Source organism: Sinohyriopsis cumingii, chromosome 15, assembly GCF_028554795.1.
Source record: "Sinohyriopsis cumingii isolate HCF-2022 chromosome 15, ASM2855479v2, whole genome shotgun sequence".
NCBI classification, from domain to species: Eukaryota; Metazoa; Mollusca; class Bivalvia; order Unionida; family Unionidae; genus Sinohyriopsis; species Sinohyriopsis cumingii.
In genome coordinates this window covers 45,121,062-45,141,029 of record NC_142975.1, presented here as the reverse complement: position 1 = coordinate 45,141,029, position 19,968 = coordinate 45,121,062, and the positions used below count along the sequence as shown (strand labels likewise).

Here is a 19,968-nt window from a genome sequence, read left to right as displayed (position 1 = left end):
TCTCTCTGTCTGTCTGTCTGTCTGTCTGTCTCTCTCTCTCTCTCGGTAATTCAATATTACCTAAACGCACAGACACAAATGCTTATGTACACTACTAGTTTATTATATTTGAGGTATGTACACTTAATCGCTAGGGTATGCGTTGGTGCATGCAGTCAATGTTTCTTCAGTTCTCAGTAGTGGTCGAATCATACAATTTCTAACCTGTTTCTCGATCTTGGTTAAGGTGATATATGCCGTAACCCGTGGATAGGATCTGATTCAAAGTTGGGGCCCAACGATATTATTCGTATTCCATGTATAATATATGCAGGGATGGCACTTTCGCACTGTATGCTGTGTGATTGTGTGTATTAGTTTATGTGTCATGACGTATGTAACATGAGTCAGGAGTGACCGTGTGTTTAGATGAATTAATTTCTGGGTATATAGAATAATACGTTCTGTCCCCATTTTAGGGATGCGCTTAATCGAGAGGGCATGGGGGGTGGGATCGGTGTGTGCAGGCAAGGAGATGCAACCTTTTCGATTCTAGGTATGTGATCTATTACAAATTATAAAACCATTATGAAAATATTCTTTTTTATATATAGAAAGAATGGCTGGATATTATAAGCTAATACGATTTGAAATTTTGGTTAATTCGGGTAAATACTAATTTTTCAAAATAGTGAAGGTCGTGTAATATGCGAATATCGTTAGCGAATTTTCTTACGGAATCATGATTTTGACAATTTTGTATAGTATGGATTGCCAATGATGTTTTAGAATATGATGCATATTATATAATTAGGATTCATGAATGAAATGATTACTAGCAAGAAGACAGACGGAGATTAAGATGAATGTATACAAGCTTATTTAAATCAATTAAAGTAAGAACACAGTTTTGGAAGAGGACTATTTACATTTCAAAGTTTTCTGTTGCATACGAATATGTTCTTATATGAACCATAGTAATACCAGAAGATCCATATGCATTTACTTTCTAAATATTCTCATTTTCACATATGCGGTTTTTCGTTCTGATAAACCCGCATCTTCTAATATAACTCTCAATATCAGTTTAACCCGCATTGTGATGCATAATAAAAACACAGTATTATATATAATGAGGACTATGGGAGTACTTGAATAGATGAAATAGTGCCTTCAATGACATACATCTTGATTCGGTTTAATATGGGAAGAAAGCACGGTAAGATGGTACTTTTTCGTTCAAATGATACAACTGGAAAACCGAGCTGCCAGTTGTGGACATAATATTCTTCATATATGTTTTGTTTTGTTGGATTGTTGGATGTTAATGGTTTTATTATGGCGAATTAAGCTTTACCAATGAAGCCGATCTGCGAGAGTAAAATGATCTTTACGTTTTAAAATCGTTCGAAAGACAATAGCAATAACATATGCAGAAATAGTTTTAAAATGTCATTTTGTGTAGTATCATATCAAACTTTGTGTCATGGAGAATGAACTAGGTCAATGTTTCCGACATGAAATCGTAGATTTTGTTGCTGAAAGTCTGATGTCACATCGATCAGAGTGATAGTCATTCATTGATTTTACTGTCCAGAGCAACTTTGCATACCTTTCGATATAATTACTTTTTTGCCGTCTTACCATAGAATAGTTATGGTAGACGGTTGATGGAAATTATATAAAATGACGAATGATTTACATTATTCATACTTCCTTGTTTATTGTGAGTCTCCAAACTGTAGTAGTAAAAATAAGATTCCTAGAGTGGGAAACATTAGATCCAAAAGATTTCCTGCCTCATACAATCTACAGCTGGAAAATATTTATAATATTGTAATATAAGTTATTAAATTATATAATATATTAAATGTAATTATATATATATATATATATATATATATATATATATATATATATATATATATATATATATATATATATATATATATATATATATATATATATATATATATATATTGTAATAAACAAATATTATAATTAATATTTATGTTTTCTTAAATATGTCTCATTTATGTCTCATTAAATATTAAATATGATAATAATTATATATTGTTAATATAATTACAAATTAATTTATTTTTAAGATGGTCAATTAATTAGACATTAACATAACTATGTATTTAACGCAAGTCTCTACTAACGTGTTCTCAGCAAGTAAAAGCACGGAACACGCATGTACCCACATTTTGATCTGTGGTTCCGCTCTGGCGCGCATTATTGGTAAAAAATTTGGAAAACTACGCCTTAAACTTTTCGTTAGTGAATGTCTACCCACGTCTTTCTTGGCACTTGAAATGGCAAAAGGTGATGAAACTGTAAGATGACAATGAATATATACTTCAAAACAATGCAGCTGGCAACAAAATCATTCAATGTTTGTGGTAGTAATGTTTGACTGAAGTTAGTTCAATATATTTTTTACAGTTAAAATCGCCACAATATCCAGGAAACTCCTACTGCTGGGGTTTATATTTTCAGACTAAATATAATGTGGTCCAGTTCATTCTCCTATGATTATAAATGTATCTTGCAGGTAAATGATGGACGTGGGGAGTTTAATTTTGTTCGCTATTCTCGCGTCATTTGTATATTGGCTTTACAATGAAAGAAATTCTGGCGGCAAAATTATTTCTGGCCAGAAACGAAGCAGTGTCGCCACTTTCAGCGTGACTGAAACTGGCACGGATCAAACACGCCTCCAGGAAAACGCAGAGCAGATAGTGCAGCAGGCAGAGAAGCATGCTGATGTAATCTGGGACCATTATTCCACGATAGAGGACGTCACAGAGGCAATGCGAAAAGCTGGACTTGAACAATGTAATTTAGTGTTTGGTATGCATTTCTCTCTGTCTGTCTGTCTGTCTCTCTGTCTGTCTGTCTGTCTGTCTCTCTCCAACTTGTAGTTTATCAATATCGTTTATATCTGTGACACTCTGACGCGCGCGCGCGCGTGTGTGTGTGTGTGTGTGTGTTTACACACATTTTATTTATACCACGTACACAATAATTGTGGAGTAAAGACCGACTTAAACAAGGGGTATGTTGAGTATAATTCTACACATCATTGGCAAGTTATTTCAGTCTAGTTGGTAGCTCCTAAAGTCATCCTGTAAATAATGTTCTGTTTTCATTCATATTTATTGGATAAAGAAAATATTTGCTTTGAAATTTAATAGTCAATGTGACTTAAAATTAAAAAACCTACTTGCACTGCATGTCCAGGGTTCTGATCAAAAACAGAGTAGTTATTATATATCTGTCGACTTCGGGCGATCTTTTTAATTAGCAAAGCAACTTGCCGAACAAACTTTATGTTCCTAATGAGTGTCAGATTCGTTTTTACACCCCAACCCCACCTCTCTCTCTCTCTCTCTCTCTCTCTCTCTCTCTCTCTCTCTCTCAGTTCTACCATCATAGATCCAGAGAACAATACAAGATAGAGGGTGAAAGACAGAAATGTTATCAGTCTTTAAAACATTTCTATATTTGTTCTTTACGACTTTGTTCTTTGCATAAAACATAAATAAGGGAAAAAATTAATAGAATTTGCCTGTGCCACCCAGGCAATGGATTTACAGTGTAATATGTGTCATCTCAGCCAAATAGGCAATACATAATATGTCTTGTCGGCTCTTTTATACAAAGCATTTACAGCATAATTTGTGTCTTTCCATCTCTTTAGGAATGGAACGTATAATTTAATATGTGTTTTAATGTCTCTTTAGACATGGAATTTACAGTAAAATATGTGTTTTGTCAGCTCTTCTTTAGGCATGGGATTTACAGTTGAATATATGTTTTGTCGGCTCTTTAGGCATGGCATTTACATTTTAATATATATTTTGATATCTCTTTAGACACATAATTTACAGCATGGTATGTGCTTTGTCAGCTCTTTAGGCATGGCATTTACAGTACAATATGTGTCTTGGTATCTCGTTAGACATGGAACTTACAGTAAAATATGTGTTGGCAGCTCTTGAGTCATGGAATTTATAATTTAATAGGTATCTTGATATCTCTGTGGGTATGTAATCTGCAGTATAATATCTGTCTTCTCAGCTCTTTAGGCATGAAATTTACAGCATAATATATGTCTTGGTATAGATTTAGGCATGGAATTTACAATTTAATATGTGTCTTGTGAGCCCTTTAGGCATAGACCTTACAGCGTGTGAAGTGGTTAGATATCTCTTTAGTCAAGGAATTTACAGTAAATTATGCATCTTGTCACCCATTTAGAACTTCGAACTGCTATCATTCTTGTAAAATATGAGAAACGTCGCATCACGTTGACGCAGGGTTTTGAACGTACACGTGACAAATTTTCACACATTCGTTTATGACGAGAGAGAGAGAGAGAGAGAGAGAGAGAGAGAGAGAGACTTTTAACGTAGCTTTTACAAATTTTCAGTCATATCCCCACGATGTCTGCAGTATAGCAGTTTATAGTGATGTCTAACACTGATCCACCATGCTGCAAACATGTAGCATGATGTCCCACCCCGTCACATTATCTTGACACCAGGCCGACCAGTCCTACCACTAACCTCGTTATGTTGAGCGCCTAACGAGGCATCTATTTGTATCATTTTTATAAGTCTTTGGTATGACTCACCGGGATTCGAACCCACGCCATATCACATCCGATACGGACGCTCTAACTACTGGACCACCGGAGAGAAACAGACAAACAGACAGACAGACAGACAGACAGTGGAAGGGGTGAGGAGCAGGACGGGTTGTTGACGGAAATCTACAATATGAGTTTTGTTCATTAGGAGCATGTAGTTTAAAAGGTGATTTTCGAATCGTCTTGTATGAAAGACGCTGACGTATTATAGGGTGAAGGCTGGGCCGGATTTAGACATGGCGAGGCCCTAAGCTTCGGGAAGCAGTAGAGGCGCTATTTGGTAAGTGTTATGGTTGTGTAACAACTGAACTTGGCATTTTTGTGCTAATTTTTGGAATGTAAATTATGTAATTTATGTAAAATAAATTTCATAGATAATACCATATTTAATAACATATAATAACATAATAAGATAATACTATATTTAAGTCACGAGTTAAAGTATTACTTAAATATAAAATAGAATAAAACTGTAACACATTTTTAAAAAATTAGGAATTTTTAGATACCTCTTCAGACTGTGAGGCCCTGAGCTGTAGCTTGTTTAGCTTATATCTATATCAGGCCCCGTGTGCAGATCTTGGAGAAAAGCAGCACAACTACAATACTTATAGGTTACTGCATTTGTATGTGAAAATAGGAACGAGTTTTGTTTTCTTCTGAGTAATACTGCACGACCTTTGGCGTGAAGTATTATTCTGATAAAACGGTTTCATACTTTCCCATACAAATGCAGTGATCTTTTTATTACATAAGGCTTAATAATAAAATAGTACGCTTCAAGAAACACAGTAATTAAATTTATGCTGTATTTTAAATTAAATACACAACATTAGATTCCTCAATACACAAAGCAATATTAAAGCGCACATAGCACAGTCCAGCTACCTTTGAACATCATTGCGTGCTCGACATTAGTTTTAAAATAAAATTCTCGTTTTGGTCCACTTAAAATTGAAAGTTAAAGTCATACCTTGAACGAATGCGTATTGAATAAACTTTTGCAGTTTTGTTTGGAAAGGATGGATTTTGTTTTTCATTTTTTTCCAATGTAAATTCTGCTTTTCTGTTTATGATTGACTGTATTTTGTGGATCAATTCAGTCCAGTAAGGAGGATGTGATTTTAGTTGGAAATGTATTCGAACTACAAGTTCGGTGTGTAGCAGGTTTTCCAACATGGATCATATTATTCGGATTAGCAGAACTAACTAAGCAAGTTCATTTTGAGGAAATTCAAGATGCATAAATGTAAGCATATTTATTACCATTCTTATTACCAGCTAAAGAATACATGTTTATTCCCAATCACTTGTATGTTCGCTTTTGGAAAGACCCCAGCTATAACCTGTATCATATAGCGTATGTCTTCTATTGCTAGACTAACACTGTATCAAAATAGTTAAACGGAGTTAGTTAAAAAGCAGCTATTGTGTGACAGTCCGTTTAGCCGTTAAAAATAATACTTTGTTTTGTCGTTTTGGCTCATTGGCTCTGAGGATGTTAGTTCCTTCCAAAACCTTCACTTGCGTTTCTTTTCTCGAATTTTGTGTTTTGACTGACTAGTAAAATGGTACGTTTCTCATAGATATGCAATAGTCCTTGCCCTCAATATTTTTTTCTGTGCTATTTTTATAGACCCTAAAGAGCACTGGCCAATCTATTTGCAAAAGGTTAAGATTTTTCTCCTAAATAACTAATCAAACTATCAGAGTGGTGTTTTTAATTACTGCGTCTCTCGCTTTGTTGTTAACATTGCAAATTCTATTTTCATTCGTTTGCTTGTTTGAAAGTCCATGTCTGACTCAGTGAACTGGTCCACATCGTTAACTTTATCATTTCTACTTTCAAATGGACAAAACAGCGTGTTGAGTTTATTCAGAAACATATGTAATAAATCGAAAGCTAAAGCGCCAGCTAAGTGAACGTACGTGATTTGTTCACAAAGTAGTTCCTAATACACCATACTATTTTAGACGTACGTGTCGTGCAATATGAAGCCGTTCAATATGGAAAACTACTGCAAGATTCTGACAATGTGAAGTTAACGGAGAAAAACATGAAATTATAATAATACGAAATTGTGCTTTGCACATGAATTGTTTGTCCTTGTCAAGAAAATAAATTTGCCTATCTGTCTATGCAAATGTAAATTAACTTTGATATTTAGCAAGAAATAATACAAAAGATTATTTTAAAGCAATAGTTCAAAGTTTTACTTTTGCATTTATCTTTGGACAAAATTCTGTGTGCAAAAATAAATATCACGGAAAGAAAAAAGAAAAAGTAAAATTTTCTAATCGAGTTTGAGAACGGCAAACGTGATAGATATTTAAGTCCAGCATTTATGTTTATACCTGGTAAGGATAGGCATTGGCTTGCTTTTACAATCCAAACAAAAACAGGCCCGACACTGATATTAATTTTGCATCGATTAATCTTGTGTTCAAAATTTAAAATATTGATTTTCCTTGGCCCTTCTATAATTCATTGGCTCAGTAAAAGACTACCTACTGTAGCTTGATAACTACCAGCAGTGCGTTTTGTTCCAGTGTTAGAAATGTACGCTTTGTCATCGTTGATTTAGCACACTGGCGTCCTTTGCTACACTTTATTACAAAGGTTGTTTTAGATAGAATATGTTTAGCCAAACAAACTGTTAAGAGAGAGAGAGAGAGACATACAGAGAGAGACAGAGAGAGAGAGAGAGAGAGAGAGAGAGAGAGAGAGAGAGAGAGAGAGAAAGAGAGACAGAGACAGAGGCACAGAAAGAGAGACAGAGACAGAGGCAGAGAGAGAGAGAGAGAGACAGAGACAGAGAGAGACAGAGAGAGACAGAGACAGAGAGAGAGAGAGAGAGAGACAGAGAGAGATAGAAAGAGAGAGAGAGAAAGAGAGAGAGAGAGACAGAGACAGAGGCACAGAGAGAGAGACAGAGGCAGAGAGAAATCATCATTTTCTGTATATGGATTGAAACATCAAAACGGAAGTCAAATGGCCTTCTATAGACTTTAAGACAGATGGAAAGAAGAATAAAAACACAAGTACTGTCGTGCATTGGATTACATTTACTATCCAAACATAAACGTACCAGACAGTGACACTGATGCAACATGTAATTGGTGGGTGGATGTTGGCTTGATGTTGTGATACTGTTTTTCATTTTTGTCGTCCTATATTTAAATGTTTTACTAAAAGCTATCGGCGGTTGCTTGATAAACACTGGAATCAAGTTCTGTTGCAAAACTACCCTCTGTCACGTGATGCAGATTGGATTCTTCCATTTGTTACACATTTAAGTTTCAACGTCCTAGATTTAGTACACTTTGTTACACATTTAAGTTTCAACGTCCTAGATTTAGTACAATTTGTTACACATTTAAGTTTCAACGTTCTAGATTTAGTAGACTTTGTTACACATTTAAGTTTCAACGTCCTAGATTTAGTACACTTTCTTACACATTTAAGTTTCAACGTCCTAGATTTAGTACACTTTCTTACACATTTAAGTTTCAACGTCCTAAAGTTAGTACACTTTCTTACACATTTTGGTTCACGTTTGGAAAACGGCAAGACATGAGTACATTGAATTTATATATCGTACGTGGAAATTATATTAAAACGCCGGTAAAACGAAGTATGCATGGACTACGGGTTAAAATATACAGGATACATTCAATTCGTAGGAACGAATGATAGCGGATAATAGAGAATACAAATAAATGTACATACAAACCGGCAAAAGAATTGATAAACCAGAGCATAAAGGGAAGAGTAAATGTGTTCCTGATTTTAATGATAAATGCGAATTTGTAAAAAGTATTAATGGATCTCTGATTTAATAATTATCATGCAGCGATCATAATCCTTATTCTTTAACTCATTTTATCATGGACATCGAATACATATTTTAAGAGACGGTGCATGTGGAAAACAAATGTAAAAAAGATATAAAGCATTCGTTTTTATATTTTTTTAAATTTTTTTATTATTTTTTTATAAATTTTGTTGTGCATCATTTATTTTCTACGGATCCCCGTTATTGATTACATAAATGTACGCCGAAGATATGCAGTCCTGACACATTTTAAGACACGTTAATCCTAAGATAAGGAGGGGTGGGTGTAGAAAGAGTATTAGTAGTAGAAGAACATGATAAATTAAATAGACCGAATTATGGAATCAGAGTTTACAATGTCATACATAAAAGCAGCTATATTTCCTAGAAGAGCAATAAGGAAGCTCCAGAAGAAGCATGTCCACGTTACTGGGTTTTAATATATTTCTCCCACTTATAAATTTAGATATGTCCGTTTGAAATATGTAATAAAAGTTTTGTCTCAACATGTTGTATGGTGGCTAAGACTACGTGTTTGTCAAGGGCTCACAAATACACACAATTACATATTTCTCAGACATTATTATGTTCTATCGATCCAATAATAATAATAATAATAATAATAATAGTGAGTATTATTATCATTATTATTACCATTTTATTATTATTATTATTATTATTATTATTGATTTCTTTCACTTAGGTATCGACTTTACAGCGAGTAATGTTCACCAAGGACTAAAGACATTCAGAGGCCGCAGTCTTCATTTTCTAGATAAGGAACTTCAAAACCCGTACCAAAAAGTAACTTTTATTTTTATTCTTCAGTTTGTATAATCTTAATTTCTATATTTTCTTTCGGAAGACGATGGGTTGAAGACGGCGATAACGACGCCGAAGATTCTCTTTTACATTCGTGAGTACATGAGTGTCATTGCATGAAAAAATATTCTTCATTTCTGAAAAGATAAACTGTAAATTTAGTAAGGATTCGTTTAGGTATGCTCTTATTTATACACAATTTACATAATTCCCAATCGTCTCCTTTTTGGACGTACACAGTTTATTTGTGTGTGTGCGTGTGTGTGCGCGCGTGTGTGTGTGTGTGCGTGTGCGTGTGTGTGTATGATTTGGATTTTTAACATAGTTGTAACAATTGTTCAGTCATATCGCTACTATGTCTGCAGCTGTTGCAGTTTACCACCGAGTCACATTATCCTGACACCAGGCCGACCAGTTCTAACACTAACTTCTTCATGCTGAGCGCCAAGCGAGACGGCTGTTAGTACCATTATTATAAGTCTTTGGGATGACTCGGCCGGGGTTCGAAGCCCGACATACCGCATCTGAGGCGGACGCTCAAACCACTTAGGCCACCGGAGCGGTATATAGACAGCTTATAATTGTATATTAGTTGTAGCTGCAGTCTATGGCTTAATTTCAGGATTATGGTGTTTGACATGGATTATACATCAGATAAACATACAAAGACTATACGGCTTGATTTCAGGACCCTGACATGGATTGTACATAAGATCATTGATATGTTGTTCTGCTGACATTTTCCTGAATACGATTTCGATTTTACTCGAGCAATTGCGATCGTTGCTTTGTGTTGATGTGTCGTAACTATAATCTGGTAGGTGATCACTCAGTCCCTGGTTATTCATTTGATCAGCCTTAGGATATTATTGTAAGCATTGGACACTTTCATTACTTTATCTGTTTATCATAAAGTTGTATTTAAAGCTTTTAATGATTTTGCATGTTTCGTGACAAATTTTTAAAGTTATGTGCTACCTGCTAGTTTATTGAATAGTGTTGAACGCACCAGTAGTAAGGTGATCAACATCAGTCATGTTATGTTGGCAGAGAATTCTTCATTAGAACCGATCCCTATCTTGATTGTTATGTACAAATTAATTGGTTAACGAGATGCCGCGAGAAGTTTCACTGTTTGATGGATTAGGTTCATTTACATAGTTTAGCTCTAGAGACTCGTGCCATGATACATGATGAAGCTTGTTAGTGTTGTTGGGTGCCTAATAGGGTGTGTTTGTATCGAAAATATAATAACGCTGCATCTCCATCATCGTAATTATTTGAATCGAGATGAAAATTGTTGCACATTACCAAAGGTGTCCTGTACATTAAAGTTCATTGAATCGTTAAGGACAGATGATACTAAATCTTTCAAAAAGTTAGTTTCAGATGGCCATGGATAGAACTATTAGCTAGTGTCATATTAGTTTGCTTTATTACAGGTGATATCGATATTAGGCGAAACACTAGAGCCGTTTGATGATGACGGTTTAATACCAGCATACGGGTTTGGAGACAAGTCGACCACAGACAGAGCGGTGTTTTCTCTGACGGATGAGGTAATTCCCTCCATGCAATGCGGGCGAAGTGGTCTGAAAGATCTAATCAATTTACGGCAGGGGCTGAAAATAAACGATATCATATTTCCATATAATAAAATTTTTATAACTTATGGAAATTGAGGATAATTAGGATAAATCATATGATGATGAACCACAGTTCTTCCAATTTAACGGACCCAGGAAATGGTAGCATGTGTCATGATTTATTAATATAAATATAACTCATTGAATTTATGTCAAATGCATGTACAAAACAGAGACAAATAATTCAAAAGATAAACACAAAAGAACGTACAGAATTTACCAAATTTGGTTGGCTTGACACTAATGTAACCTTTTTAAAATTCATCACACTTTTTGTTTTTCAGCGATTTCCATAATAAATTCATGTAGGTGGAATGATATTAAAAAACCCACATATTTCAAATTTGGGAGTAAAATAATGAAAAATAAATGGTCAGACACATACAAAATTGTCAGTCACTTTGTATTACAGTTATTTGGTGAGATATGATTTCTTTCTTCAGCATTACTTAATAAATACATCGCTGTGTCGTAAATTTTAAAAAAATTATCATTGCAAAATCGAATATTAAAATGGTAAAATCTAATAATTCCACGCTTAAATTGAATGCTTTCATGATATGAAGGAGATCAGGTTTCAAAACCTTTGACTTGTTGGGTCCAGAGTTGACGTGATAAAACCTATTATTGAATTGATGAAAACCGTATGTTAGAAATTTTGTAGTTTCCATAGTGATCTTAGTAGTAAATTTATGTCTATGCCCCATCCTGTTTTGTAGAGTAGATACTTAAATTTATGTCGATAGCAATAGGTAGACTATATAAATACACACACACACACACACACACACACACACATATATATATATATACATACATACATACATACATACATACATACATACATGCACACACACACACACACACATACACACACACACACACATATATATATATATATATATATATATATATATATATATATATATATATATATATATATATATATATATATATATATATATATATATATGGAATCAGTTGGTTTGTGAGTATGGTGCACGTTGTATTCTAGCACAACTAAATTTCAGTATATTCTTGAATTTCAAAGTACAACTAAGAGACTCTCGCTACCCGTCCATCCCATCCATCCCCACCCGAAACCTACATTGTATTACAAATAGTTTGATTGTTTCTGTCTTATTATGTAATTATGACGAAAATGAGCAGCAAAATCAACATACATGTTAACCCTGCAATTACGAAAAGAATCCCTTTACAATTTATTTATTCATTTAGTCTCGAAATAGGACCGAGGATATGAGTGAACAGGTTGTGATAGAAGGTTCCAGTTTGCTACACCGAGGTATAGACAAATGCTACAGTGAATCGAAATTGTTAATTATTCATTGTTCATTAGAGATTTATTTAATAGTTTGATTTGTTGCCTTTTACTCGATGAAATCAGCTTAAATAGAGATCATGACCGGAGGAGAAATAATACATGTTTCTTTGTAACCTTGATATATTGATTAATAATTATTGTGAATTTTTACATTCTTGTACGTTTTGTACACGCACTGCTTATTCAATGCGTGTGAACTATGTAAAGAAGAGAAGTGGTTTCTTTTCATGAATCTTCAATTACAGCCATCTGTGTTTAAAACTGGCGTATACGAAAAGCTTTTTTTTTTTGTGAGAGTGATTTAAACTCCATACCTTTGCATGCATAGATAAGAAAATGAATCGGCAACGATTCGGCATTCATAAAATTATGAAGAGCAAAGTGTGTGTCTTTGATTTGATTTTTTAAATTCGTCAGCCATATCGCTACGATGTGTGCAATGTGGCAGTTTTATAGTGATGTCTAGCACTGGGACATCATGCCGCAGACATGTAGCATCATATCTCACCCAGTCACATTATCCTGACACCAGGCCGACCAGTCTTAACACTAACATCTTAATGCTGAGCGTACGTCTTTGGTATGATTCGGCCGGGGATAGAACCGGCGACCTACCGCATCTGAGGCGGACGCTCTAATCACTAGGTTACCGGAGTGTTGAGAGAAGTGGCTTTTATTTACAAAATAATTGCTACGTCTGCATTAAGCCACTGCTCCGCGTACTCTTTACATATTATCGGATGAATGGTCCATGTCACTTTCATTTAATTTCTTCACCTGCTATATAAGACTACATGACTTATACATGTTTTATTTAAGGGCCAGTGTAAAGGATTTCACGGAGTGCTTGAGGCGTACAACGAGAAGCTACCAAATGTTGTACTGAGTGGTCCGACAAGTTTCGCACCACTTATCCATAAGGCCATTCAACTCGTACAAGTCAAAAGAGAGGTAAAGGTATTCCATTTATCATGATGCACATAACAGTTAGAGGACAGGACGATTTACTTTACACAGAGTTCGGTGTCACATTGAGGTCACAATGTAAATTTCGTTGTTTTGTCATGAAAATACAAGAAATGCGGCTGGTCCTTTATAACGACATTACAATAAAAGTTGTGTGATCCCTCTGGCCCATCATTGTAGCCCTGCGTCTGTAGTGCGTCCAGCGTGGTACGGTTTGCGTCTTGCGTTTCTCAGCAATCTGATTTGCAACTTCCGAAAGACACTGGAAGACTTGCAATCAAATTAGGCAGAAAGTATCCTATCAAGAAGGAATTTTTTTAAAACCAATAATACCGATCAGCCAACAAATATCGCAACTGTTAGTAAGCATTGATTAAAGCTCTAGACAGAACATGACAGAAATACAAAATGCATCCTGGCATAAAGGGCCTGCCAGTCTGAACAAATGAGTCCCAGCCACAATCCAATATGGCATATCATACACCTATGAAACTCTAAGTAGTTCCGAATAACCATGAAAAGAATTAAGCGTCATGCAAAAATTTACACTGATGCTCATTTAATATCATTTAATAGGGAAACGTTTGTCCATTGTTTAAAAGGATTTGTTTATCCATTTTGTCTCTTTTCAGTTTCCTTTGTAATCTATTCGACATTTAAAATGTTGACTTTTAACCGGCATAACATTGACAGAATTGCACGGGTGTACATACATGACAAGACATAAAACATAGGAGCCAAAATAGCAAGGAACATTCCTTTCTAACATCGCAAAGTAGCTGTACAAAAATCAGGCGATAAAAGCAAGAAGTTAATGTTGTTTTGATTTACTGAAAAAAATGTTCCTAAGATAGGCTTCCAGGCTATTATATGTGTCCACGCCTAAAATCATATTTTAACGAGTGAAATCACTTGCTTATAATAAATTTGGAATGACAGCCAGTAGAAACATGATTCGTTCATCATTATTTTTTTTAAAACCACTACAGATGACGCCTTGCTTGAAAAGCATAAGCAGTCGTTTCAACTAAATCATCTACGCCTTTAGGATACAGAGTTAACGTGCTGAAGACAACTATACACGATGCGTAGTTCTTAACATAGAACGCTTCCATTTAATACAACGCATCGTTATTAACCTGGAACATTTGCCGTTTAATTTGCAGTGCATAGTTATTAACACAGAACGTTTGCCATTTAATATACAATGCATATTTATTAACACGGAACGTTTGCCATTTATTATACAATGCATAGTTATTAAAGTTATTAACACGGAACGTTTGCCATTTAATATGCAATACATAGTTAATAACCTGGAACGTTTGCCGTTTAATATACTATGCATAGTTATTAACAGGGAACGTTTGCCATTTTTATACAGTGTGTAACATTTAATATACATAGTTATTTCTTATTTCAGCTCCAGTGGTCAGAAAAGTACCTCCATGTAGGCTAGGATGTATATAAACACGAAAAAAATCTATCTAGTCAGAAACCAAATATTCTTAAAAAGCATAAAATGTATATCGCTGTGTCTTTGTTTAGTTTTTAAGGTATAGTATAGTAATAGTACGGTATAGTAAGAGTATAGTATATTAAGGACTCATTATAGTATGGGTATAGGACTAGTACAGATACGTCCGATCACATGTCATGACTGGAACATAATAATAATAATAATAATAATGAGGACTTTGTTTTGCGCCTATTCTTTAGAAGCTCTAAGCGCTTTACAACATTAGACAACACCTATAAGATATATAAAAAAACCCATATAATGATATGATTACAAAAACAAACACCATGAAATTAGAAAACATTAAAAACATGCTGAGAATATTTAATTTAGGAAACATTATTACGTCTTTAAGTTTGTTCTTGCAATTGAAATAAGTGAGTTTCGAGAGCCCTCCTGAATGTGATCACTGTGTCTTTGTGTCTAAGTTCAGTTGGTAATTCATTCCACGTTGCTGGGCCCTGGTATGCAAAAGAACGCTGTCCATATGACTTTGTTTTCATACTTGGAATAATGAGTATACGATTGTCAGAAGAGAAACGTAAGTATCTTGCTGGTGCATACACATAGGTGAGGTCGGATAGGTTTCTTGGACTAGAGTCAGACAGTGAACCGTAGTACAGAGGACAAATTTTGTATATATATATATATATATATATATATATATATATATATATATATATATATATATATATATATATATATATATATGCAGGTAAAATTCGAAAGGTTCGAGTGCTTGGAAAAATAACTATTACATCTTTTCGAACTTAGCGGTGGGTAAAACTAACATTAATGTGCATGTAAATAATGCTAAAAATAATGAGGACTTTGTATAGCTCCTAATCGTTAGAAGCTCTAAGCGCTTTACAACATTAAAAAACACCTTTGAGATATCTTTTAAAAGCATATATAATAATATGATTACAAAAGCAAACACCATGAAGTTAGTAAACATAAAAAACATGCTGAGAATATTTAAGATAGGAAACATTATTAGGTCTTTAAGTTTGTTCTTGCAGTCGAAATACGTGACTTTTGAGAGCACTCTTGAATGGGATCACTGTCTCTTTGTGTCTACGTTCAGTGGTTAATTCATTCCCCGTTGCTGGGCTCTGGTATGCAAAAGAACGCTGTCCATATGACTGTTTGTATAGTGGAAATACTAAGTATACGATTGTCAGACGAGAATCGTAAGTATCTTGCTGGTGTGTACACATGGGTGAGGTCGGATAGGTTTGTTGGATTAGAGTCCGACAGTGAACCGTAGCACAGAGAACAAATTTTGTATTTAATTCTGGTTATGGTCAGCAGATAAACTTAAAGACGTCCGTGTAAAACTATAGTCTTAGACCTTATTGACAAACCACATAAACTGATAGACGTCCGTGGTAAACTAAAGACTTTAATGACACTTCACGTAAAAGTAAACGCCGTCAGTATCAAACTATAGACCTTAATGATACACCATGTAAACTTAAACACGTCCGTGTGAAAATATCGACTTTAATGATACTACTTAAAATTAAACACGTTAGTGCAAAAATATGGACTTTACTGACCGAAATTAAGTAGCAAAGGTCATAAAGATACTTCCCACTTCAAGTAAAACAGTATGTACATAGTACGGAAACTCCACCCTCACCCCTAAATCAAAACAACAAAAATTCAAAACAAACTACGAAGTCATGACTTAAATCGAAAAACTTATTCTAAGTCAGTAAAATGCGAAATGTTTGTGACAGTGGTCTTTGTTATAGGCCTTGTTACAAAGAAATTAGGGGCCCCGAGTGGCCGAGTGGTCTAAAGCGCTCTTCGTTACGGATCACTGCCATCTCACCTCTGTCTGCGGCGGTTCGAGTCTAAGATTCAGCCAATGTGGGCATGTGAGAAAGCCTGCCAGTAGCTTCTCGTGGGTCGGTGGTTCTTTCCGGGGTTTTCCGGGTTCTTCCTCCACCATTAATACTGGCCGCCATGTATAACCTATCGTGCTGAAAAATGGCGTTAAACCCCACAACAACAACAACAACAACAAAGAAATTAATACGAACACCACGTTTAAAATTCCTGCATGACTAGTAAAAGTAAAAAATGTAACCAAAATCAGTTAAGTATCAACTATGGGTTACAGTGTTAAAATGAGGGTGTAGTGCTCATTAAGATACGTACTCTTACCATAAATCCGGGGATAACTTTATTACACAGGAGATCTCAATATATATATATATATATATATATATATATATATATATATATATATATATATATATATATATATATATATATATATATGATAAACTAATTTCATGATTCCAAGCATATCATTGGTTATACGGGTGTACAGAAAATTAGTTAAATGAAGAAACGTCACCAGAAACGGACATCGGTTATACCAGCATTTCTTCTTACACAAATCTAATTCCTACATCTCAGAATTTATGTGAGCACTTACATTACGGAAGCTGTTCAGGTTGCAAAGGCATCATCTAAACTTATGAATTTTGATCATCTTAACTAGAGTAATTTTGACTCGAAACCCCAAAAAAGTTCTTGGAAAAAATCCAAAGCTTGGCACAGTTAGAGATTAATACATGCTTACGGATAGAGGTTTTAAATGCAGATGTGGATAAGTAAAAATAAATAGCTCAATGTATGCAATTTATTTTAAACCAAATTAATTTTGAAACGCTTCCTAGTGGACACGACATTTTCTTTATTTTTCGTTTCAGTATCACATCCTGGTGATTGTCGCCGACGGGCAAGAGACCGACCAAGCTACTAGAGAGGCTATTGTGGAGGCTTCAAACTGGCCCCTGTCTATTATTCTGATAGGGGTGGGAGACGGACCCTGGGACACGATGGAAGAGTTTGATGACAGTCTTCCGACTAGGAAATTCGATAACTTTCAGTTTGTAGACTACCACGAGGTCATCACCAACGTACAGAATCCAAGAACCGCCTTCGCTCTCAGAGCCCTTATGGAGATACCTGATCAATACAATAAAATCAAGCAGCTTGGACTATTGAGTACTTGAATACAACCATCGGGAATACCTTAAAGTCAACAAACACATCACTCCTAAAGATGGCTTAGATATTCTATCAACCTTTTGGTTCGATGTTTCAAAGTTTCAGCAGTAAAAGAAATGCCTTTGAAGGACAAGAGTGACGAATTGAGTTGAATTGGAACCACATTTACCGAGGTCAGCAATATATAAAACATATTAAAGTGTAAATTAAGAATAAACAAGCACATTGTATTAAGGATTTAAGAGAACAAATGTACACATTACATTTTAAATTAACAGATATAAATGCTAACATGAAGTGCACTACTCCCCTGATTGTGGAATAAACACGTGCATGTTCCTACAATAAAGTGGAATAAAGCGTTTGAAAAAGTTTGACTATATTTGTTTGAGCGAGTTGATAAATAGCTTGATTTACTAACTGGTTTACATGGATTTAGAGTCAAAGAAACAGTTGCAGTGATGGTATTAAAAAGTGTGAACCAGCACAAAGACTGATATTTACGTAAACACTTCCATCGATAGGAGTGATATGTACTCATGTTCAAATTTTGCGCAAAAATTTCTGTGGAGAAAAGTTACATTTTTTACGTATGTCCGATATTTTTGGAAAACGTTCATTTAATATGAACTACATTTTCATATATCCAATATTTCGTACACATTTCAATCGTTAGGAATTATATTTACATATGTCCGATATTTACACAAACAGTTACCTTGGCAGGTGTTATATTTATATATGGCCTATGACACCTTACTGGTTCATATGTCATGGCAACGTGATGCAAATAACTATGACCGTAGCTAGAGAAAATGTCAAGAATATACTAAGGATTCCATTTCCATGATTAATTCAATTTCTCTAAAGATTTCCCATCAATCAGCATGAAGACTATACTATTAGAAATATTTGAAAATGTTTCATATACCGATTTCTAAATCGACTACTTCAGTCAAAATTATCAAAGATGGATTATACTTTAACTGCGATCTTTCCCGGCCACAACGCAGGTACCAAGATAGGCTGAAGTTGTGTTGTTTTTGTTGTAAATGTTGGAACTATTTTGCTTTATCAAGACATAGTAAAATTGTAACAGCAGTTGATGAGCTGGTATCCACGATTTCTGGATTCCGGGATGTTTCTCTTGAACCAACCATTCCACCAATTTGGTTATCGGTACCACACTGTACAAGGCAAAAGTAATCGATTCGTAGTGTAGGGGCAGGAACAGCCTAGCATCTGTGCACAATAACAGTGCAAACTTTCTTAAACATTGAATGAATATATTTTATTTGTATTTAAAATGAAGAGATAGAAACATCCGACCGTAGCTGAATGAAAGGCTTTTGTTTAAGGAAGGTGGCCGTAATGGGTAGCGTTGGTGGTGGTTGGGGTGTTGACCGGCATGGGTTAAGGTTACACTGTACTTGTTATTACATGTACAGTATTCGTACACGGAGATAATGGTTAAGACTTCAATCTCGTTTACATTATACTGTTTCTGTTCGGAGCCCACACATTCATCATTTATACCGTCGTAGAAAAAAAATATTTAACGTATTATTTAACGTGTTGGAGAGGCTTCATTCAGCGTTATATCAATACTCAACATACAAGACTTATTTAATAATGGGAAATAGTCATCGTATCAGATTGTGTTGCGATGAATATTATGTAGTATGAAGGTCAAGCATTGTATGTAACCATGCCTGGAGAATCAATTCAAACAGACCAAAGGCCAAAGGAAACAATTGACAGAAAGAAAAACAAACTTTCGATGAAGCTGTCATATAACTACAATATTGTAATGCACAAACTGCCGCTGTCAATCAACATTTCCTTTCCTTTAATAGGAATTGTAAAAGCAATGAAAGATATATTTCAATTAAAAGACCCACGGTTTAACTCAAGTCTTCACTGCTTCAACAGGAACTAATGTGTCACCACGTTTGACTCAAAAACCTTAACAGATTCAGGTACCTAGGTCAGGCTATCTGTGCCATCCCTGTCAAAGGTGCGTACATCGCTTGATTTGCAGGTGCACTTGCAGCTTCTCGAACATTCAGGACGAATGTCCATTACCTATCTGACTACTGACTGTTACTATATATATATACATACATACATGCATATATATATATATATATATATATATATATATATAT

General features: G+C 34.8%; 1 protein-coding gene across 3 annotated transcripts; it reads left to right on the top strand.

Moving 5' to 3' along the window:
• Nucleotides 1-465: 465 nt before the first annotated feature.
• Nucleotides 466-19,831, top strand: LOC149781723 (uncharacterized). Of its 3 annotated transcripts, none has more exons than XM_089934779.1 (6): nt 466-535; nt 2,537-2,835; nt 9,176-9,276; nt 10,737-10,853; nt 13,105-13,236; nt 17,500-19,831. In XM_089934779.1, the coding sequence occupies exons 2-6, from the start codon at nt 2,541-2,543 to the stop codon at nt 17,803-17,805; spliced, it is 951 nt and encodes a 316-aa protein (XP_089790905.1). In that variant the 5' UTR covers nt 466-535; nt 2,537-2,540; the 3' UTR covers nt 17,806-19,831. The 3 variants fall into 3 exon arrangements, with proteins under 3 accessions (XP_089790905.1, XP_089790906.1, XP_089790904.1); XM_089934780.1 differs by lacking the exon at nt 466-535 and adding an exon at nt 1,138-1,198 and having other exon boundaries at nt 2,537-2,820; XM_089934778.1 differs by lacking the exon at nt 466-535 and adding an exon at nt 1,138-1,198.
• Nucleotides 19,832-19,968: the final 137 nt, after the last annotated feature.

What these genes read in the sequence shown, in the direction of transcription:
- LOC149781723 (XM_089934779.1), top strand. Translation starts at nt 2,541, where the DNA reads ATGATGGACGTGGGGAGTTTAATTTTGTTCGCTATTCTCGCGTCATTT. An exon ending in ACAATGTAATTTAGTGTTTG is followed by an intron (nt 2,836 to 9,175) that starts GTATGCATTTCT and finishes TCTTTCACTTAG; the next exon opens with GTATCGACTTTACAGCGAGT. An exon ending in TGTTTTCTCTGACGGATGAG is followed by an intron (nt 10,854 to 13,104) that starts GTAATTCCCTCC and finishes GTTTTATTTAAG; the next exon opens with GGCCAGTGTAAAGGATTTCA.